This window comes from Pseudoliparis swirei, chromosome 11 (assembly GCF_029220125.1).
Source record: "Pseudoliparis swirei isolate HS2019 ecotype Mariana Trench chromosome 11, NWPU_hadal_v1, whole genome shotgun sequence".
NCBI lineage: Eukaryota > Metazoa > Chordata > Actinopteri > Perciformes > Liparidae > Pseudoliparis > Pseudoliparis swirei.
Window position 1 is genome coordinate 24968250 of NC_079398.1, and position 23440 is coordinate 24991689.

The 23440-nt window shown below is 49.3% G+C and overlaps 1 protein-coding gene across 3 annotated transcripts in view; it reads right to left on the minus strand.

Annotated features, from left to right (window-relative positions):
• Positions 1–23440, minus strand: part of dph6 (diphthamine biosynthesis 6) — a 70653-nt gene that overhangs the window by 35899 nt on the left and 11314 nt on the right. For all 3 annotated transcript variants that reach the window (XM_056426180.1, XM_056426181.1, XM_056426182.1), the window contains exons 4-5: positions 7194–7267; positions 6176–6294 (exon numbers count right to left, since the gene is read on the minus strand). In XM_056426180.1, coding sequence (XP_056282155.1) covers positions 6176–6294; positions 7194–7267 — 193 coding nt within the window. The remainder of the gene's footprint in view (positions 1–6175; positions 6295–7193; positions 7268–23440) is intronic.

Below are 23440 nucleotides of genomic sequence, written 5' to 3' on the forward strand. Positions count from 1 at the left end.
AATGCCATCGCGATACTTTTTTTTGTTCCTCATAATTTGCCAGAAAATCCACAGCTCCCCTATTCCGAGGCATCGTACGGCCCCGCTCATCGGCACGTTCACGTGTTTAATTAAAGGAACAAAGTTAATCGTAATGTGAGAATCTCTCCTCTCTCATGGCCTGACAACCTCAAAGGTTAATGTGTCATCCGTGGGCCCCATGCGGAGCACTGGATGGCAGACGAGAGGAAAGGGTGAGAGGACGTGAAGGAAGGACGTGGCGTCCCATCCTGGTTCATCTCAATCCCAGCTGTGTCGCTCCTCCGGGCCGCGGTGGTCCAGCGCGACGGGAGAGAGACAGTGGGCCACAGCGGAGGGGGGGAGGACGAGCGTGGAGGCAGAGAAGGCCCTTAGTCTCTTCCCAGGGGATCTGTGGACTTAATTACTGTGGGAATATCTAATCTCAACATCCTCTCATTTTAACCCTGCCACCAAGGTAATAAGGCAGGAGAAGAAGAAGGGGAAAAAAATCATTACAATTCAATCCCATTTAAATATCCACTTTAATTAGTCATGCCTTTTAACAAATTTTAATAATTGGCTCCAAATTGCTGAGGGTATGCCACTTTTTTAATACGTTCATTAACGTCCCTGCTCTTAAATAATATATGATACTTGATATGATATTTACGAGGAGGGGACGATGGAAATCTAGGAAGACCGGAGTGAGTGATGAAATAATACCAAGATGGCATTAACGTGGAGGCATTTCTCCCAAGACCACTTAGCACTTGTATGAGTGTTTTCTTAATTGATGTCCCTGACTGACTCCAGGTTCCGGGAAACCGTTTGGAAATGAGGATAGGTGGAATAAACGCGCACTTGTACAGTACTTGCTTCGAGAAGTCTTTGAGTAGCCACTGGTGTGAGCCTCCAGCGATCCAACGCCACTCATTTACACGATCCTCACATCGCTGTCTCCTCTGAACCTGTTTTACAACTTGACCTAAACCCAATTACCTAACCTTATTATGCCACATTAAACCCAAATAAGCCCACTCGAAGCTGCCATTAGTCTGCCACCAGAGATAGCAAGACTGCACTTTGGAGAGAGAGGAGCTTCCCGAAGAGAGACTGGGAGAAATGGCTCTCCTCTAAAAAGGCTTTTTACCTCATATTATCCTATAAAACTCCAATTAAATTCAGTGAACTTTAAAACCAGGGAGTGCAGTAATGAGGGAGAGCATATTTCGAAAACCGTGTTGGCATTTAGGGCCTTGAAATTAACCATGAATAAGAAGTAAACCAAGAGCCATGTTGGCTTCAAGTTAGTTTTCATATTAACAGTATGAAGAACCGATGTTAAAAAACGTTATGCAGGTTATGATGAGGCTCAATAGTAGAGTGCATACAATAACAAGTGGAATCTGGAAAATCTTTTGATTCTGCTTAGAAATGTCTTTTTTCAATTAAATTCTGAGACCAAAAGTCAAATCTTTCAAGTGCAAATAGAAATGTATTCTTCTTATGAACTTAATAGAAAATGCTGCTCTCACTCCTCTGAAAGAAGTCAATGGCCATTATTCCCAGAGCACCCTTTTGCACTCATTCTTTTGAACGGTCATGATTGGCCTCTACCCACATGAGGAGGTTGGTTCAGGTAAACCCACGGCAGCGAGTTGCCTATTTAATTGAAACCGCTTGTGATTTTGCTTACTGACTATAATGCTAAATTAAAAGCCGGGAGATTGTAGATACTCGTTGAGCCGAGCGGAAGGCCGTCTTCACACCGTGTGAGCCGACAGCTCGGCTTTAGTCCCTACCTTCAGAGAGAAAAGGCAGAGCAAATTGGATTCATGATGTGTAACATTTTAGCCTTTAAATGGATGAAATAAGCATCTCCTCCCTCACAGGTGAGCTGCATCAGCGTTTAAACAACGCTCTCAAAGACCCCCGCCAAAACAAAAGCTGTTCACTATCACCCAATCTAGGCAAGAGAGAGAAATGAAGAACAGAGAGGAGAAAAGAAGGAGAGGGAGGTGCACCGTACAAAGGATGATAAGATAACGGTTATATGTGAAATTTGTCAGGCTCTTATCTGAAATTCAGCTTCTGTGAGCAGAATAATAGGCAGCATGAATTGTGTGGCAATCGCATTAAGATGAAATCCTTTCAGTTTAACAAATCAAAAAGAAGAAACTGGGAGTGCTCACGACCAAACAGAACTTAACCTGCACATAATTACAAATGAATACATCCTTTATTTAGCTGTAGGAATCTTTACAGAACAGGTGGTTTTAAAAAAAAGAAAGAAAAAGAAACAATTGCTTCCAATCACATTTAAACTAATTGGTCGAACTAGTCAAGAACATCAATTTGCTTCAAGTGGCGAGTCAAGATCACGATCAGAGCGGCCACCAGGACGCGCCCGTCAGATGCTTTTACAGGTACTTAAAGCTGGGGCAGGCATCGTTGGAGGAACAGGTGAGAGAAAGCTGAAAGGATCCAACCAACAGTATTCCGCCCCCACCCTATAGGACGCCCTCCAGGACACCCTCCAGGACACCCTTCAGGACACCCTACAGGACACCCTTCAGGACGCCCTCCAGGACGCCCTCCAGGACACCCTCCAGGACACCCTCCAGGACACCCTCCAGGACGCCCTCCAGGACACCCTCCAGGACGCCCTCCAGGACGCCCTCCAGGACACCCTACAGGACGCCCTCCAGGACACCCTCCAGGACGCCCTCCAGGACACCCTACAGGACACCCTCCGGTCACTCCCTCAAAACACATGAACCCGCCTCCGGCTGGAGGTCGTCTCCGCTAGAGAGTGTTGGGGGAGTGCGGCGCATCGTTGGCGTCGCTTACCATATCGTATTCGGTAGGTAGGTAAAAAAATGTAAGAGCAATTTCTTCAATTTTGTATTTGAATTTGTATGATCTGACCAAGAAGCCTTTAGCATGGGACAGCACATGTCAGCAACAGTGAACATGGACTGATGGACTGAGAAGACTAAGTGTTCATCTGGCCTGGGTTAGAGGACAGCACGCCTCAATCCATCAGCCCGTTGCGTCTCGCCTTCTTGCAGAGGCTACTAATATAATATCTGATTATCTTGCAAAAATAGCTTCTGCATGGTATGGATGCATCCGCCCATTATCCGACGCACGTATCCCATTTAAGGTCGCGGGGTGCTGTCATTGGCCCAAAGCGGGGTTCAGCCAGAACAGGTCGCCATGCACATCGAGACAGACAACCAGGAACGTCACATTCACACCTACGGGACATTTAGAGCCCAATACACCTGCTGCATGTCTTTGGACTGTGGGAGGAAGCCGGGGAACCCGGAGGGAACCCACGCTGCCACGGGGAGAACATGCTCCCCACAGAAGGACCGCCCACACCGGAGGCCGAACCCGGGGCCCTCCTGCTGTGAGGCGACGGTGCTAGCCACTACACCGCCGTGAAGCCCGCATGGTGTCGTTTACGTTTTTAAAAAAAAGGTATCCTGGAACTATAGCTCAAACATTCCTAAACATACGTTAGGTAATTGAAAAAACTTATTGCAATTTGCATTGATTTAAAGTTATCGTTAGTTTAACAGAAATCTAAATTGCCTATCCAGTGCGTTCAATGTCTTTGAACATGAATGGTCTTTTAAGTAAATATTAAATTATATTCAATGTCTTTAAGGGAATGAAAGCAAATTTCTGAAATAAATTACCTTCTTCATACAAAGGCCATGTTCGTGTGAAGGGTAAAAGATCACGCAGTGATAAAAGGTTTTCTGGCACATAGACCTTGATTTCACACAATGCAATTATCTCTGGAGCTGAGGACCAATTAACTATTGAACCTGTGCCCTCACATACACCTGCACTAATCAATCAATTAACTAATTACATGAATATTTAATACTAGCTTTTGGAATGGCCAATTACCACGGTTAACTCGAGAGATATTGCGTTATAAAGAGACAGTTTCCAAACAAAAATAGGCATTTCCCTTAGAGAGAAATGCCTTTTCTGCTAATTAGAAGCCGTTTCTGACATTCATAGGCTTCCACTCAGATAGTTGAACTTCACTACACGCAATTTGGCATCTTCAAAGACTAAAATCCTCCTTTTCTCTTTTATGATTTTAGACTGCCATCAGCAAGCGAATGAATACTTCCAGAGAATTCACTTAGAGGATCATCCTGCATTTGGACAGCTGTCTTTTCTCTGCAGGGATTTGTCATAAAGGAATATATCCTTCCTTGAGAAAGAAAGTACTTTTTTCCTTTTGTATCCATTCACTGCTAATTTCTACCTGTCTTTGTGAGTGCCTAAAGAAGGAATATTAATCTTCATTATAATAATTCACCATTCAGGGCCCACCGAACTCCATTTCATACTCCGAAAGGATGTCTATCATAAGGCGTGTTGGATGTCAGTTCAGACGCAGACTTGACCTATGCCCTGTAAAAGTTGTTGTTTTTCTTCTCCTCATGAGGTCTGCACCAGTAAATCCTTCTAAATCTCTTTCTCGCATGCACACGCACACACGCAAACACCAAAGGCCACCAGGTACGCCCTTTATCACCCAATCTCCCCTAAACAGCACACCTCACTGCTCAGACCTGCTCCCTCCAAAGCTGCAATTATGTGAGTGCAGCCTAAAATGCCTTGGGCGCTTGCACCCCTATTCAATTCTCTCCTTTCTAATTACCACTGCCTCGGGACAGGTGAGGAGTCAGGGGTGATAAGATCTTTCTATTTTACCTGTAGCCAAAACACACACGCACACACACTCACACAAACACCTACAGTGGGAGGCCCGAGATACACACTCGAAGGCACCCGGGGTGATTTTCCTTTCTAATTATAATCTTCCAAAAAATGTTGAGAATTTGCTTTGAGACAAAGTTGTGTTTAGAGTAGAGGGCTTGGCAGAGGTAGCTGGGTTACAAGGTGACTGAGGTCGTAAGGGCGTGGCTCTCCTTTATATGTGTGTTATGGTAGAAGGGGTAATTTGGGATTTTGATTGATCAATTAATATAAAATGCAGACTTATCTGGTTGCATTGTGTCTGGTAAACAACAATTATCCAGCAGAATCCCACGGAAAACATGGATTCTGACATCATCGCTGCTCTGATGGGCATCTGTCAAATCATATTATTCATGACCAAAAAGTCCATTATCATGAGACCATTAAAAATGAGGAGTAAAATAAAGTACCAAAGATAAATGGCTTGACAAGTGCATTCCATTAGAGGTTATCCGAGCAGCGTGGAAAGACACGCAGAATATCTTGAACGCTCTCTCGGCTCTCCGGGTCATCAGTCAGCCGCGGACCCCTCTTCGACTGATTGCTACCAAAGGTGACAACAAGCACTTAACGGCCTGTAAACAGTGTCTCCGTGATGATCGATCGCCACGAGGAGTTTGAGAGTAAAACGAACCATTTGTAGCCATAATCATCATTTATCTCTGGCACCGTCCGGCTGCACTGTCAGAGAGATGCAGGTTGGATTCTTAACGTCATGTACCAGAGAGAAGAGAAAGACAACTTTTCTTCAACTCCGCTATGCAGTAATCTGATATTCCTGTCCTCCGGCTCCAAAACAGGCAGGTAAAAAGCAGGTGATACTACATTAACCTCTTCCCCCAGTGCTGATTGCTGAAGCAGTTGAAAAACCTAAATGAGAGATTTTAATCTTGGCTTCACGGACCGTGTATTCCGAGCTATGCATAAGCGGAGAACGCCGCGTTTCTCTCCCACAATGGGGCCGTGCGTCGCTTATTGACAGCTTGCATTAATGTGAGGGGCAATCACCTGTGATTATTTCTCAACTGCCAACCCTTCCTCCCCCTCCCACCCAGCAGCACTGCTCACTTCCCTCACGCCTCCTCCCTCTGCGCTTCTTATCTTTTCATATTGTTCTCTGCTTCAATGCCTCCGCCGCTGGCACAAGTCTCAACACAGCTGCTAAGCCACAGATTAATGATTAGGGCATTACTCTGCTTGTCTCTCCTTTTCTCTCTGGTTACACCTCCCTTTCTCCTCCTCCTATCACTCACTTATCCAAATTCTGTCCCTTCTATCTGTGAGCCAAACCCCACTTAACCAACATGGCACTTTCAGAGAAAGTTAAAAGAGAGTAAAAAAAAAGCTCCCCGAGACACAAAAGAGTGAGACACAAACTCACCGAAGGCGGCGACTTTGATGAGGACGGCGTGGAGGTCAAACGATATCATCTCGGAGAGCAGGGACTCTTGATCTCGGCGCCACAGGTAAGCCAGGGGCTGCAAACCGAGACGCAAACATCTGGGGATGAGGTGAAAGGGAAGAGAGAGAGGGAGGGAGAGAGAGAGAGAGAGAGAGAGCGAGAGAGAGAGAGCAGTGGGTTGTGGACAGAAAAATAAAAGCAAAGAAGTTCATATTGAATATTTGCCACCTCGGAACAACTTCAGCCAACTGGGCCGGGCACCTTCTCCATGTGCGGGAAGGCTGCCCCCCGATAGGCCCACACCACCTGCCACCACTGCCAGGGGCTTTGTTCACAGACAAAACAAAAGACTCCATCTTCAGCAACTCACTGGACTCAAAGAGTCTGCACAAAAATGTCTACTTCCCACGAGAATGCGTGAGATGTTTACGTGTTCTGCATCTTGCGTCTAAAAGGGGAAACAATAGCCGAGTGACAGCAGGACCTGTTTGCAGGAGGACACTGCAGCGCTGCAACGTGTCTGTGTGCGTTCACAACAAGAGAAACAAAGAGGGCGACGAATGAAACCAGAGCCAGGAGAAGGAAGAGGAGACGAGTCACAAGGACGCCCTCTCATCTTTCTGGGAATAACTCTTGTGTTTCTCCCATAATATTAACAAAACACATGACAGTTCTGGAACTATCCGTTGCATTCCTTCTCTTGGAATCATTGCTCCGTAGAAACAGAGACGCACCGTGAAGACCAGAGCCGTATAAATAAACCGTGTGTTTAAACAACATCAGTCCAAGTTTGGAACACGGCGACTCCAGAGGATGTGATCTTTTTCCTCCGTGTGCGTCACAAAGGTTCAGAGTCCTGAACGGAACACGTGTGTGTGTGTGTGTGCGTGTTTGTGTGTGTGTGTGTGTGTGTGTGTGTGTGTGTGTGTGTGTGCGTGCGCACTTAAGTTAGCAAACGGGTTCCGTGTCGTGAGTGTGCGTTTGTGTTAGGACTTACACATTTTCCACACGGACCCTCTGGTAATCGGAGAGGATGGCCCCTACAGACACCGCCTCGACACCCTCCTTTTCCTGTGTGTGTGTTGGGGGGGGGGGGGGGGAGATGGAGGAAAGTTAACTGCAATGATGTCTCGCCTCTTCCATGTGCATTCTAACGGAAATATGATGTCACCGTCCCATGGGGCCCGAAACGCCTTGCTCAACCGACAGTGGTTTCCAAAAGCGTTATCTGACCAAAACCACGCAAACACATGTAAACAACACACACACACACACACACACACACACACACACACACACACACACACACACACACACACACACACACACACACACACACACACACACACACACACACACACACGGACTGAAACAGACAAAGAAAGCAGATTCCTGACGGCTTTCCTTTCATCGGACCGCAATCCTGTGGGATGTTTACACTCTGGTCACAGCAAGGGTTGCCTACATGGCCGTGTGAGGGAACGTGTGTGTGTGTGCGTACATGTGAGGGAACGTGTGTGTGTGCGTACATGTGAGGGAACGTGTGTGTGTGCGTACATGTGAGGGAACGTGTGTGTGTGCGTACATGTGTGTGTGTGCGGTGTGTGTGTGGTGTGTGTACATGTGTGTGTGTGCGAGGAACGTGTGTGTGTGCGTACATGTGAGGGAACGTGTGTGTGTGCGTACATGTGAGGGAACGTGTGTGTGTGTGTGCGTACATGTGAGGGAACGTGTGTGTGTGCGTACATGTGAGGGAACGTGTGTGTGTGCGTACATGTGAGGGAACGTGTGTGTGTGTGTGTACATGTGAGGGAACGTGTGTGTGTGCGTACATGTGAGGGAACGTGTGAGGGAACGTGTGTGTGTGCGTACATGTGAGGGAACGTGTGTGTGTGTGTGTACATGTGAGGGAACGTGTGAGGGAATGTGTGTGTGTGTGCGTACATGTGAGGGAACGTGTGAGGGAACGTGTGTGTGTGTGTGCGTACATGTGAGGGAACGTGTGTGTGTGTGCGTACATGTGAGGGGCGTGTGTGTGTGTGCGTACATGTGAGGAACGTGTGTGTGTGTGCGTACATGTGAGGAGCGTGTGTGTGTGTGCGTACATGTGTGTGTGTGCGTACATGTGAGGAACGTGTGTGTGTGTGCGTGTGAGAGCGTGTGAGGAACGTGTGTGTGTGCGTACATGTGAGGAGCGTGTGTGTGTGCGTACATGTGAGAGCGTGTGTGTGTGCGTACATGTGAGGAACGACGTGTGTGTGTGCGTACATGTGAGGAACGTGTGTGTGCGTACATGTGAGGAACGTGTGTGTGTGTACATGTGAGGGAACGTGTGTGTGTGCGTACATGTGTGTGAGGGCGTGTGTGTGTGCGTACATGTGAGGGCGTGTGTGTGTGTGCGTACATGTGAAGCGTGTGTGTGTGCGTACATGTGAGGAACGTGTGTGTGTGCGTACATGTGAGGAACGTGTGTGTGTGCGTACATGTGAGGCGTGTGTGTGTGTGCGTACATGTGAGGGAACGTGTGAGGGAACGTGTGTGTGTGTGCGTACATGTGAGGGAACGTGTGTGTGTGTGCGTACATGTGAGGAACGTGTGTGTGTGTGCGTACATGTGGTGCGTGTGAGGAGCGTGTGTGTGTGTGTGCGTACATTGTGAGGAACGTGTGTGTGTGTGCGTACATGTGAGGCGTGTGTGTTGTGGAACGTGTGTGTGTGCGTACATGTGTGGAGGCGTGTGTGTGTGTGTGCGTACATGTGAGGGAACGTGTGTTTGTGCGTACATGTGTGGGTACGTGTGTGTGTGTGTGCGTACATGTGAGGGTACGTGTGTGTGTGCGTACGTGTGGGGCGTGTGTGTGCGTACATGTGAGGAACGTGTGTGTGTGTGCGTACATGTGGGAACGTGTGTGTGCGTACATGTGGGACGTGTGTGTGTGTGCGTACATGTGAGGGGACGTGTGTGTGTGTGCGTACATGTGAGGAACGTGTGTGTTTGTGCGTACATGTGAGGGAGTGTGTGTGTGCGTACATGTGTGGGAACGTGTGTGTTTGTGCGTACATGGCCGTGTGAGGGAACGTGTGTGTGTGTGTGCGTACATGTGAGGGAACGTGTGTGTGTGTGCGTACATGTGTGGGAACGTGTGTGTGTGTGCGTACATGTGTGGGAACGTGTGTGTGTGCGTACATGTGAGGGAACGTGTGTGTGTGTGCGTACATGTGGGAACGTGTGTGTGTGTGCGTACATGTGAGGGAACGTGTGTGTGTGTGTGTGCGTACATGTGTGGGAACGTGTGTGTGTGTGCGTACATGTGAGGGAACGTGTGTGTGTGTGTGCGTACATGTGTGGGAACGTGTGTGTGTGTGCGTACATGTGAGGGAACGTGTGTGTGTGTGCGTACATGTGTGGGAACGTGTGTGTTTGTGCGTACATGTGTGGGAACGTGTGTGTGCGTACATGTGAGGACGTGTGTGTGTTGTGCGTACATGTGAGTGCGTGTGTGTGTGCGTACATGTGTGAACGTGTGTGTGTGTGCGTACATGTGAGAACGTGTGTGTGTGTGTACATGTGTGTGTGTGTGCGTACATGTGTGCGTGTGTGTGCGTACATGTGTGGAGCGTGTGTGTGTGTGCGTACATGTGAGACGTGTGTGTGTGTGCGTACATGTGAGGGCGTGTGTGTGTGCGTAATGTGTGTGTGTGTGCGTACATGTGGAGGCGTGTGTGTGCGTACATGTGAGGAACGTGTGTGTGTGTGCGTACATGTGTGGAACGTGTGTGTTTGTGCGTACATGTGTGGAGTGGGAACGTGTGTGTGTGTGCGTACATGTGTGAGACGTGTGTGTGTGTGCGTACATGTGTGGGTACGTGTGTGTGTGTGTGCGTACATGTGAGGGAACATGTGTGTGTGTGCGTACATGTGTGGGTACGTGTGTGTGTGTGCGTACATGTGGGAACGTGTGTGTTTGTGCGTACATGTGGGAACGTGTGTGTGTGTGCGTACATGTGTGGATGCGTGTGTGTGCGTACATGTGGGAACGTGTGTGTGTGTGTGCGTACATGTGTGAGGAACGTGTGTGTGTGTGCGTACATGTGGGAACGTGTGTGTTTGTGCGTACATGTGTGGAGCGTGTGTGTTTGTGCGTACATGTGTGGAACGTGTGTGTGTGCGTACATGTGGGCGTGTGTGTGTGTGCGTACATGTGTGGGAACGTGTGTGTTTGTGCGTACATGTGGGACGTGTGTGTTGTGTGCGTACATGTGTGGAGTGCGTGTGTGTTGTGCGTACATGTGGCCGTGTGTGTGTGCGTACATGTGAGGAACGTGTGTGTGTGCGTACATGTGTGGAACGTGTGTGTTTGTGCGTACATGTGTGGGGCGTGTGTGTGTGTGCGTACATGTGGGAACGTGTGTGTTTGTGCGTACATGTGAGGGTACGTGTGTGTGTGTGCGTACATGTGAGGGAACGTGTGTGTTTGTACGTACATGTGTACGTGTGTGTGTGTGTGCGTACATGTGTGTGTGTGTGTGTGTGTGTGTGCGTACATGTGTGGGAACGTGTGTGTGTGTGCGTACATGTGAGGGAACGTGTGTGTGTGTGCGTACATGTGTGGGAACGTGTGTGTGTGTGCGTACATGTGAGGGAACGTGTGTGTGTGTGCGTACATGTGAGGGAACGTGTGTGTGTGCGTACATGTGAGGGAACGTGTGTGTGTGTGTGTACATGTGAGAACGTGTGTGTTGTGCGTACATGTGTGGAACGTGTGTGTTTGTGCGTACATGTGGAAACGTGTGTGTGTGCGTACATGTGGGACGTGTGTGTTTGTGCGTACATGTGTGGGAACGTGTGTGTGTGTGTGTGCGTACATGTGAGGGAACGTGTGTGTGTGTGCGTACATGTGTGGGAACGTGTGTGTGTGCGTACATGTGAGGGAACGTGTGTGTGTGTGCGTACATGTGTGGGTACGTGTGTGTTTGTGCGTACATGTGAGGGAACGTGTGTGTGTGCGTACATGTGTGTGTGTGTGCGTACATGTGAGGGAACGTGTGTGTGTGTGCGTACATGTGTGGGAACGTGTGTGTTTGTGCGTACATGTGTGGGAGCGTGTGTGTTTGTGCGTACATGTGTGGAACGTGTGTGTGTGCGTACATGTGTGGGAACGTGTGTGTGTGCGTACATGTGGGAGCGTGTGTGTTTGTGCGTACATGGCACGTGTGTGTGTGCGTACATGTGTGTGTGTGTGTGCGTACATGTGAGGGAACGTGTGTGTGTGTGCGTACATGTGAGGGAACGTGTGTGTGTGTGCGTACATGTGTGGGAACGTGTGTGTGCGTACATGTGAGGGAACATGTGTGTGTGTGCGTACATGGCCGTGTGAGGGAACGTGTGTGTGTGCGTACATGTGAGGGAACGTGTGTGTGTGCGTACATGTGTGGAGTGCGTGTGTGTGTGTGCGTACATGTGTGGGAAACGTGTGTGTTTGTGCGTACATGTGAGGAACGTGTGTTTGTGCGTACATGTGTGGAACGTGTGTGTGTGTGTGTACATGTGGATGTGTGTGTGCGTGCGTACGTGTGTGTGTGTGTGTGCGTACATGTGTGGAAACGTGTGTGTGTGCGTACATACATGTGAGAGCGTGTGTGTTTGTGCGTACATGTGTGGAGCGTGTGTGTGTGCGTACATGTGTGGGAACGTGTGTGTGTGTGCGTACATGTGTGGGAACGTGTGTGTTTGTGCGTACATGTGGGACGTGTGTGTGTGTGCGTACATGTGGAATGCGTGTGTTTGTGCGTACATGTGTGGGTACGTGTGTGTGTGCGTACATGTGGGAACGTGTGTGTTTGTGCGTACATGTGTGGGAACGTGTGTGTTTGTGCGTACATGTGAGGGAACGTGTGTGTTTGTGCGTACATGTGTGGGTACGTGTGTGTGTGTGTGCGTACATGTGTGGGTACGTGTGTGTGTGTGCGTACATGTGAGGGAACGTGTGAGGGAACGTGTGTGTGTGTGCGTACATGTGAGGGAACGTGTGTGTGTGCGTACATGTGAGGGAACGTGTGTGTGTGTGCGTACATGTGTGGGAACGTGTGTGTTTGTGCGTACATGGCCGTGTGAGGGAACGTGTGTGTGTGTGCGTACATGTGTGGGAACGTGTGTGTTTGTGCGTACATGTGTGGGTACGTGTGTGTTTGTGCGTACATGTGTGGGTACGTGTGTGTGTGCGTACATGTGTGGGTACGTGTGTGTGTGCGTACATGTGTGGGTACGTGTGTGTGTGTGTGCGTACATGTGTGGGAACGTGTGTGTGTGCGTACATGTGTGGGTGTGTGTGTGTGCGTACATGTGTGGAACGTGTGTGTGTGTGAGTACATGTGTGGGTCCGTGTGTGTGTGTGCGTACATGTGGGAACGTGTGTGTTTGTGCGTACATGTGTGAGAACGTGTGTGTGTGCGTACATGTGGAACCTGTGTGTTTGTGCGTACGTGTGGGCACGTGTGTGTGTGCGTACATGTGTGGAACGTGTGTTTGTGCGTACATGTGTGGACGTGTGTGTTGTGCGTACATGTGTGGAACGTGTGTGTGTGCGTACATGTGTGGAAACGTGTGTGTGTGCGTACATGTGTGGGAACGTGTGTGTGTGCGTACATGTGTGGAACGTGTGTGTGTCGTACATGTGGAGTACGTGTGTGTGTGCGTACATGTGTGGGTACGTGTGTGTGTGTGTGCGTACATGTGTGAAACGTGTGTGTTGTGCGTACATGTGTGGGTACGTGAGTGAGTGTGCGTACATGTGTGGCAACGTGTGTGTTTGAGCGTACATGTGTGGAACGTGTGTGTTTGTGCGTACATGTGTGGAGCGTGTGTGTGTGTGCGTACATGTGTGGAACGTGTGTGTGTGTGCGTACATGTGGGAATACGTGTGTTTGTGCGTACATGTGTGGGCACGTGTGTGTTTGTGCGTACATGTGTGGGAGCGTGTGTTTGTGCGTACATGTGTGGAGTACGTGTGTGTTTGTGCGTACATGTGTGGAACGTGTGTGTGTGCGTACATGTGTGGCGTGTGTGTCTGTGCGTACATGTGTGGGAACGTGTGTGTTTGTGCGTACATGTGAGGGTACGTGTGTGTTTGTGCGTACATGTGTGGAACGTGTGTTTGTGCGTACATGTGTGGAACGTGTGTGTGTGTGCGTACATGTGGAACGTGTGTGTTGTGCGTACATGTGTGGAGTGCGTGTGTGTTGTGCGTACATGTGTGGTACGTGTGTGTTGTGCGTACATGTGTGGAGCGTGTGTGTTTGTGCGTACATGTGTGGGTACGTGTGTGTTTGTGCGTACATGTGTGGGTACGTGTGTGTGTGTGCGTACATGTGAGGGTACGTGTGTGTTTGTGCGTACATGTGTGGGTACGTGTGTGTTTGTGCGTACATGTGTGGGTACGTGTGTGTGTGTGTGTGTATATGTACATGTGTGGGTACGTGTGTGTTTGTGCGTACATGTGTGGGTACGTGTGTGTTTGTGCGTACATGTGTGGGTACGTGTGTGTGTGTGCGTACATGTGTGGGAACGTGTGTGTGTGTGCGTACATGTGTGGGAACGTGTGTGTTTGTGCGTACATGTGTGAGGGAACGTGTGTGTGTGTGTGCGTACATGTGAGGGAACGTGTGTGTTTGTGCGTACATGTGTGGGAACGTGTGTGTTTGTGCGTACATGTGTGGGAACGTGTGTGTTTGTGCGTACATGTGTGGGTACGTGTGTGTTTGTGCGTACATGTGTGGGAACGTGTGTGTTTGTGCGTACATGTGTGGGAACGTGTGTTTGTGCGTACATGTGTGGGTACGTGTGTGTGTGTGTGTGCGTACATGTGAGGGAACGTGTGTGTTTGTGCGTACATGTGTGGGCGTGTGTGTTTGTGCGTACATGTGTGGACGTGTGTGTTTGTGCGTACATGTGTGGAACGTGTGTGTTTGTGCGTACATGTGGATACGTGTGTGTTTGTGCGTACATGTGTGGGACGTGTGTGTTTGTGCGTACATGTGGCAAAACGTGTGTGTTTATGCGTACATGTGTGGGACGTGTGTGTTTGTGCGTACATGTGTGCGTGTGTGTGTGTGCGTACATGTGGGAGCGTGTGTGTTTGTGCGTACATGTGGGAACGTGTGTGTTTGTGCGTACATGTGTGTGTACGTGTGTGTTTGTGCGTACATGTGTGGGAACGTGTGTGTTTGTGCGTACATGTGTGTGTTTGTGCGTACATGTGTGGAACGTGTGTGTGTGTGCGTACATGTGTGGAGCGTGTGTGTGTGCGTACATGTGGGAGCGTGTGTGTTTGTGCGTACATGTGTGAGAATACGTGTGTGTTTGTGCGTACATGTGTGGAACGTGTGTGTTTGTGCGTACATGTGTGGGAACGTGTGTGTTGTGCGTACATGTGTGGCATGCGTGTGTGTTTGTGCGTACATGTGGGAACGTGTGTGTGTGCGTACATGTGAGGGAACGTGTGTGTTTGTACGTACATGTGTGGGTACGTGTGTGTGTGTGTGCGTACATGTGTGGGTACGTGTGTGTGTGCGTACATGTGTGAATGTGTGTTTGTGCGTACATGTGTGGGGAACGTGTGTGTGTGCGTACATGTGGGAGCGTGTGTGTGTGTGCGTACATGTGGATGCGTGTGTGTTGTGCGTACATGTGGGACGTGTGTGTGTGTGCGTACATGTGTGGGAACGTGTGTGTTTGTGCGTACATGTGTGGGAACGTGTGTGTTTGTGCGTACATGTGTGGGAACGTGTGTGTTTGTGCGTACATGTGTGGGAGCGTGTGTGTTTGCGTACATGTGTGCACGTGTGTGTTTGTGCGTACATGTGTGTGTGTGTGCGTACATGTGTGGTACGTGTGTGTTTGTGCGTACATGTGTGGGAACGTGTGTGTGTTGTGCGTACATGTGTGGAATACGTGTGTGTGTGCGTACATGTGTGGGAACGTGTGTGTTTGTGCGTACATGTGTGGAACGTGTGTGTTGTGCGTACATGTGGGCACGTGTGTGTTTGTGCGTACATGTGTGGCGTGTGTGTTTGTGCGTACATGTGTGGGACGTGTGTGTTTGTGCGTACATGTGTGGAATACGTGTGTGTTTGTGCGTACATGTGTGGAGTACGTGTGTGTTTGTGCGTACATGTGGCACGTGTGTGTGTTGTGCGTACATGTGTGGCACGTGTGTGTGTGTTTGTGCGTACATGTGTGGAACGTGTGTGTTTGTGCGTACATGTGTGGAACGTGTGTGTTTGTGCGTACATGTGTGGAGCGTGTGTGTTTGTGCGTACATGTGTGGGACGTGTGTGTTTGTGCGTACATGTGGGACGTGTGTGTGTTTATGCGTACATGTGTGGAGTACGTGTGTGTGTGTTTGTACATAACGTGTGTTTGTGCGTACATGTGGAAGTGTGTGTGTGCGTACGTGTGCGTGTGTTTGTGCGTACATGTGTGGACGTGTGTGTTTGTGCGTACATGTGTGGGACGTGTGTTTGTGCGTACATGTGTGGACGTGTGTGTTTGTGCGTACATGTGTGGGTACGTGTGTGTTTGTGCGTACCTGTGTGGAACGTGTGTGTTTGTGCGTACATGTGTGTACGTGTTTGTGCGTACATGTGTGGAACGTGTGTGTTTGTGCGTACATGTGGAAACGTGTGTGTTTGTGCGTACATGTGTGGATACGTGTGTGTTTGTGCGTACATGTGTGGAACGTGTGTGTTTGCGTACATGTGTGGGCGTGTGTGTTTGTGCGTACATGTGTGGCATGTGTACGTGTGTGTTTGTGCGTACATGTGTGGAACGTGTGTGTTTGTGCGTACATGTGGGTACGGTGTGTGTGCGTACATGTGTGGGTGTGTGTGTGCGTACATGTGTGGAACGTGTGTGTTTATGCGTACATGTGTGGGACGTGTGTGTTTGTGCGTACATGTGTGGGTACGTGTGTGTTTGTGCGTACATGTGGGAACGTGTGTTTGTACATGTGTGTGTTTGTGCGTACATGTGTGGACGTGTGTGTTTGTGCGTACATGTGTGGAACGTGTGTGTTTGTGCGTACATGTGTGGTACGTGTGTGTGTTGTGCGTACATGTGTGGAAACGTGTGTGTTTGTGCGTACATGTGTGGAAACGTGTGTGTTTGTGCGTACATGTGTGGAACGTGTGTGTTTGTGCGTACATGTGCGTACATGTGTGGAGCGTGTGTGTTTGTGCGTACATGTGTGGGAACCTGTGTGTTTGTGCGTACATGTGTGGACGTGTGTGTTTGTGCGTACATGTGTGGATACGTGTGTGTTTGTGCGTACATGTGGGAGTACGTGTGTTTGTGCGTACATGTGTGGAACGTGTGTGTTTGTGCGTACATGTGGCAATACGTGTGTGTTTGTGCGTACATGTGTGGGTACGTGTGTGTTTGTGCGTACATGTGTGTGTGTGTGTGTGTGGCATACGTGTGTGTTTGTGCGTACATGTGTGGAATGCGTGTGTGTTTGTGCGTACATGTGGGAGCGTGTGTGTGTTGTGCGTACATGTGTGGAATACGTGTGTGTTTGTGCGTACATGTGTGGTACGTGTGTGTTTGTGCGTACATGTGTGGACGTGTGTGTTTGTGCGTACATGTGTGGGAGCGTGTGTGTTTGTGCGTACATGTGTGGAAACGTGTGTGTTGTGCGTACATGTGATGTGGAACGTGTGTGTTTGCGTACATGTGTGGAACGTGTGTGTTTGTGCGTACATGTGGGGACGTGTGTTTGTGCGTACATGTGGGTACGTGTGTGTGTGCGTACATGTGTGGGTACGTGTGTGTTTGTGCGTACATGTGTGGGTACGTGTGTGTTTGTGCGTACATGTGTGGGTACGTGTGTGTTTGTGCGTACATGTGTGGGTACGTGTGTGTGTGTGTGCGTACATGTGTGGGAACGTGTGTGTTTGTGCGTACATGTGTGGGAACGTGTGTGTTTGTGCGTACATGTGTGGGAACGTGTGTGTTTGTGCGTACATGTACGTGTGTGTTTGTGCGTACATGTGTGGACGTGTGTGTTTGTGCGTACATGTGTGGAACGTGTGTGTTTGTGCGTACATGTGTGGGATACGTGTGTGTTTGTGCGTACATGTGTGGACGTGTGTGTGTTTGTGCGTACATGTGTGGAACGTGTGTGGTACGTGTGTGGTACGTGTGTGGTACATGTGTGGTACGTGTGTGTTTGTGCGTACATGTGTGGAAATGCGTGTGTGTTTGTGCGTACATGTGTGAGCACGTGTGTGTTTGTGCGTACATGTGTGGTACGTGTGTGTTTGTGCGTACATGTGTGGGTACGTGTGTTTTTGTGCGTACATGTGTGGAACGTGTGTGTTTGTGCGTACATGTGTGGGTACGTGTGTGTTTGTGCGTACATGTGTGGAACGTGTGTTTGTGCGTACATGTGTGGAGTACGTGTGTGTTTGTGCGTACATGTGTGGGTCGTGTGTGTTTGTGCGTACATGTGTGGCGTGTGTGTTTGTGCGTACATGTGTGGAATGGTGTGTTTGTGCGTACATGTGTGTACGTGTGTGTTGTGCGTACATGTGTGGGTACGTGTGTGTTTGTGCGTACATGTGTGGGTACGTGTGTGTTTGTGCGTACATGTGTGGGTACGTGTGTGTGTGCGTACATGTGTGGGTACGTGTGTGTTTGTGCGTACATGTGTGGGAACGTGTGTGTTTGTGCGTACATGTGTGGCAGCGTGTGTGTTTGTGCGTACATGTGTGGGAACGTGTGTGTTTGTGCGTACATGTGTGGGTACGTGTGTGTGTGCGTACATGTGTGGGTACGTGTGTTTGTGCGTACATGTGAGGGAACGTGTGTGTGTGTGCGTACATGTGTGGGAACGTGTGTGTTTGTGCGTACATGTGTGGGAACGTGTGTGTTTGTGCGTACATGTGTGGGAACGTGTGTGTTTGTGCGTACATGTGTGGGAACGTGTGTGTTGTGCGTACATGTGGAACGTGTGTGTTGTGCGTACATGTGGGTACGTGTGTGTTTGTGTGCGTACATGTGTGGGAACGTGTGTGTTTTGCGTACATGTGGGAACGTGTGTGTTTGTGCGTACATGTGTGGGTACGTGTGTGTTTGTGCGTACATGTGTGGGTACGTGTGTGTTTGTGCGTACATGTGTGGCAGCGTGTGTGTTTGTGCGTACATGTGTGGGAACGTGTGTGTTTTTGCGTACATGTGTGGGAACGTGTGTGTTTGTGCGTACATGTGTGGGAACGTGTGTGTTTGTGCGTACATGTGTGGAACGTGTGTGTTTGTGCGTACATGTGTGGAACGTGTGTGTTTGTGCGTACATGTGTGGAACGTGTGTGTTTGTGCGTACATGTGTGGAACGTGTGTGTTTGTGCGTACATGTGGGTACGTGTGTGTTGTGCGTACATGTGTGGAAAGCGTGTGTTTGTGCGTATGTGTGGGAACGTGTGTGTTTGTGCGTACATGTGTGGAACGTGTGTGTTTGTGCGTACATGTGGTACGTGTGTGGTACGTGTGTGGTACGTGTGTGGTACGTGTGTGGTACGTGTGTGGTACGTGTGGTACGTGTGGTACGTGTGTGTGTGTGTGCGTACATGTGTGGGAACGTGTGTGTTTGTGCGTACATGTGTGGGAACGTGTGTGTTTGTGCGTACATGTGTGGGAACGTGTGTGTTTGTGCGTACATGTGTGGGAACGTGTGTGTTTGTGCGTACATGTGTGTGTTTGTGCGTACATGTGTGGGTACGTGTGTGTTTGTGCGTACATGTGTGGGAACGTGTGTGTTTGTGCGTACATGTGTGGGTACGTGTGTGTTTGTGCGTACATGTGTGGGTACGTGTGTGTTTGTGCGTACATGTGTGGGTACGTGTGTGTTTGTGCGTACATGTGTGGGTACGTGTGTGTTTGTGCGTACATGTGTGGGAACGTGTGTGTTTGTGCGTACATGTGTGGGAACGTGTGTGTTTGTGCGTACATGTGTGGACGTGTGTGTTTGTGCGTACAGGGTACGTGTGTGTTTGTGCGTACATGTGTGGGTACGTGTGTGTTTGTGCGTACATGTGTGGGTACGTGTGTTTGTGCGTACATGTGTGGGAACGTGTGTGTTTGTGCGTACATGTGGGTACGTGTGTGTTTGTGCGTACATGTGTGGGTACGTGTGTGTTTGTGCGTACATGTGTGGGTACGTGTGTGTTTGTGCGTACATGTGTGGGTACGTGTGTTTGTGCGTACATGTGTGGGTACGTGTGTGTTTGTGCGTACATGTGTGGGTACGTGTGTGTTTGTGCGTACATGTGTGGGTACGTGTGTGTTTGTGTGTACATGTGTGGGAACGTGTGTGTTTGTGCGTACATGTGTGGGTACGTGTGTGTTTGTGTGTACATGTGTGGGAACGTGTGTGTTTGTGCGTACATGATTGATTGATTGATTGATTGATTGAATTTATTTGTCGTTTGCCAGAGTACAGGTACAAAAGCATCGAAATTGCAAGAAAGGGTGGATGAAAGATTACAGCATAACATGAGGGAAGAAGGCGAGAAAAAAAACACCAACCCCCCGACTATGCCCCGAGAGGGGTACAGTGTGGGAGCAGGAAAAAAACACCTTAGCACATAAGCACATACATTTTAGACATGACTTGCAACGAGTAGGAAGGGGAGGGAGGTAATCCAACAACTGGGTGATCTAAGCCCATCCATTGGGGGCAGAAGGTAACCAGCACCGACAAGCAGCCAGCCGGTCCGGCGCCAGCCTCACAGCGCCAGCCACAGCCCCGTCCGGTCACACTGGGGGTAAGAAGCAGGCGAAGGCGTGGGATGGGGGGAGGGGGGTAGTGAATGCAAATCAGTATATTGAAAGTTTGTGTGTGCGTGGTCTGGTATGTCGTCCTCCCCCAGGCCACAACAGACAGAGTTCACAGTCCGCAAGATGGTCGTTGCCATGGAGATAGCCTTGAAAGGTCCTGGGAGAAAACAACCACAGGTGTCTGTGGATAGGGGGAAGGGAATGAGAGGTTCTCACTTCAGCGATCTTCAGGGAGTTGTTGTTCCAGTAACGGCCTTGGCCAAGGCCCGTTCTGGTTGAGGGAGCAAGCAGATAAGATTGGGATTGTTTGGTCTTCCAGCAGCTACATCCAATTTGCGCACCTACTATTCCACCACTTTCCTCCCATTTTTCAAATCGATCCAATTTCGCCGGGCAGCCTTAGGGGCTTTTAACGGCTGTCCCGTTTCCTTAATTTTCCGATAAACCAGGGCAACGCCAAATCCAAACAGCAGAAATCCTGTAATCATAGTTCGAATAGGTAGATGTCATCTACGTCCTCCACGGAAAGGGCTGCTAGGCACACGACACGCCCATCGTAACCAGCTGCAACGTCCCGGCAGGACGGGCAGGTTCCCCCGAACCCAAGCTTCTCATCGAGAAGACGGTGTCAATTGCGTTGAGAGACCAGTTGATCAGATGATCAGTTGATCGGTCCATGGTTTTAGTTCAAGAGCGATGAGAGAGTCTCAAGTATAAAACAAGACAAGACATGACGAGAGAAGCCAAGCAGGGAAGGGAAGGTCATGGGGAGGAGAGGGAGAGAAAATGCGACCGCCTTCGAAGAGAGCCAAAGAAGGTGTGGGTACGTGTGTGTTTGTGCGTACATGTGTGGGTACGTGTGTTTGTGCGTACATGTGTGGGTACGTGTGTGTTTGTGCGTACATGTGTGGGTACGTGTGTGTTTGTGCGTACATGTGTGGGTACGTGTGTGTTTGTGCGTACATGTGTGGGTACGTGTGTGTTTGTGTGTACATGTGTGGGAACGTGTGTGTTTGTGTGTACATGTGTGGGTACGTGTGTGTTTGTGCGTACATGTGTGGGTACGTGTGTGTGACGAGAGGCAGGTCCTGACCCGTGTCCGCAGCCTCTTCCCTCTCCGCTCAGCCCAGCTGGAAGACGCCACCGCAGCGACAACAAGTATCAGCAGAGCGTCGTGTCTGAGAGTGGCGTGCGTCTTTAATATCGCTGAGGGCTAATCTAATTGCTTTTCATATCATATTCATATTTCAGAAACAGGGAGACAACTATGCACTCGAGACGTAGCGACGCAGCCCTGAGAAGAGTGCAGGCGTGTACACACACACATGTACACAAACATGTACACACAGAGACACGCTTGCACAACCTCCCTCCTCCCTCCGTGCCCCTCCCCTACAGCAACACACCTGAAGAAGCATTAGAACATTACATAGGCTGTAATTAGAAGGAGAGGCAGGGGTAGGAGCAGTGGAGGGATGCACAAGTCTCCAGTAAATTACCTCGTAGCCATTATCAATTTCCCTGGCTACTGGTCCTTAAGATACCCCCCCCACACACACACACACACACACACCCCACCCCCCACACACCCCTCCTTCTCCCTGTGGTCCCTTCCTGCAATTTTTCTCTGCCTGATAAACATGCTGATTAAAGCGAACAGCGTGTAAACCTTTGATACTTTCCTAAATGAAATCCATGCCCTGCCTGGGGCCCGACGCTGCGCTGCAACGCACTGTGCCTCACCCACACAGACACACACAGACACACACAGACACACACAGCTGTAGGCGTGCCAGCTAATCAGATAAAGGATGTGCTCCGTGTGTGTGTGGCTACTTGCGTGTGTGTTCTGTTTACAGTGCAGCAGAGGATGTGAGGTATAAAGCTGAAGTTAAACGCAGACAGACAGAAACAACCCAAACGTAATTCTTTGACCTCAAGTTAAACGCTGGGAGATCTTACGATCTCGGGATTTCAAGTTAGGGATTCAAGTTGTAATATCTCTCGGTGGCCAACACTGGAATATACATGACAGCCAATTCCACCGGCCAGTGACAGCAATTAAGTCAGACTGATAACATTTCAGCCGAGCGCAGCGCGACGCGGGCTGCAGGCGGTGTCGTGTGATTCTAGCTACGCCTCAGGGCCAGCACTCTATTCTAATACAATGATAACCTTTTCCCTAAATGCAACTGTCACGTCCTAAAGAGGCATGTTAGGAGGTAGAGAGTGGGATAAGGAGAGAGAGAGAGAAACAGGGAAAGAGAAGCGTTGAAGGAGTGTGCTACATCAACACCAAGTGTCTTGGCTGTAAATGAGGCAGTACCCGACTTGGCCTGACAGAGCAACAGAGCAACAGAGCAACAGAGCAACAGCATCCTTGTGTTTCTGTCTTCTCCCGCCGCTCCTCGGGAGGCAAGCTGTCGTTGGTTCTCGGTTCTCTGAAGTTCGACTCGAACAATTAAACGGCGTCTCCTTTTACTCTCATTACATTGCCCCACGCAGCCTTATAATACATCATCAGGGCAACACGGGTAACATGTCTCACACATCCCCTCGCTTTCAATGGAGACTCCAGCTGAAATAACTTTTGGCAAACAGTTTTGAAAAATGATTCTTTTTGGATGTGGTTCTGTTTTAGACGCTGTTATAGCCATCGCCAGGAGACAGGCAGAAATGAAGGGGCAGCTGACGCTGGTCTGGACGATATTTTAGAAATTCTAGACACACTTTCACATCTTCTGTAGGAAAGGTGGGATGACTTATAGCAGAAAAAGTGGTATATGTAAGTATAAATCTGAATTGATGGATATTATGGGAATTGTTTCATGTGTATTCATGATGCCATAAAAAATACAAACTTTGATTTTATGGCAACTGAAAAATTTATCAAAATGGTTTATAGTGGGTATACATGACAAAGAGACACAGTGGCTCATGAAGCACAGTATAATAATAAATATTAATAAAATCTTTACGAGAGCTATCTGGATAAACGATGTTTTGACTGCATTAGAGGTAGCGAGCTAACACAACGACAAATCAAGGCAGAGGTCACCAGGACTCCTGTGACCCGCGAGCCGCTTCTCTCTCTTCATGACTGTTGGCTCAGGATCCAGAGGAAAAGCTCCCTGCGCGCCCAGATTACATGTCACTTTTCTTTTTTTCAACATTTAATGACCCCCCGCTCATTAAAGGAAGCTTCACCTGATCCAGGACCCGAGGCCTTGCATTAACTCTCGCCCAGAGCGGGACTAATTCTGGCGTGGCGTTGTGCAACAGTGCAACCCCGCAGCAGCCCCGTCAGAGGCAGACCAAACAAAGGCCGGGCCTGGCTTCCTCGGTCCTCTCCAGCAGGCAGAAAAGCTATTAATGAGGATCTATGGCCCAGAGCAATGGAAGCCCTCGGTCCCC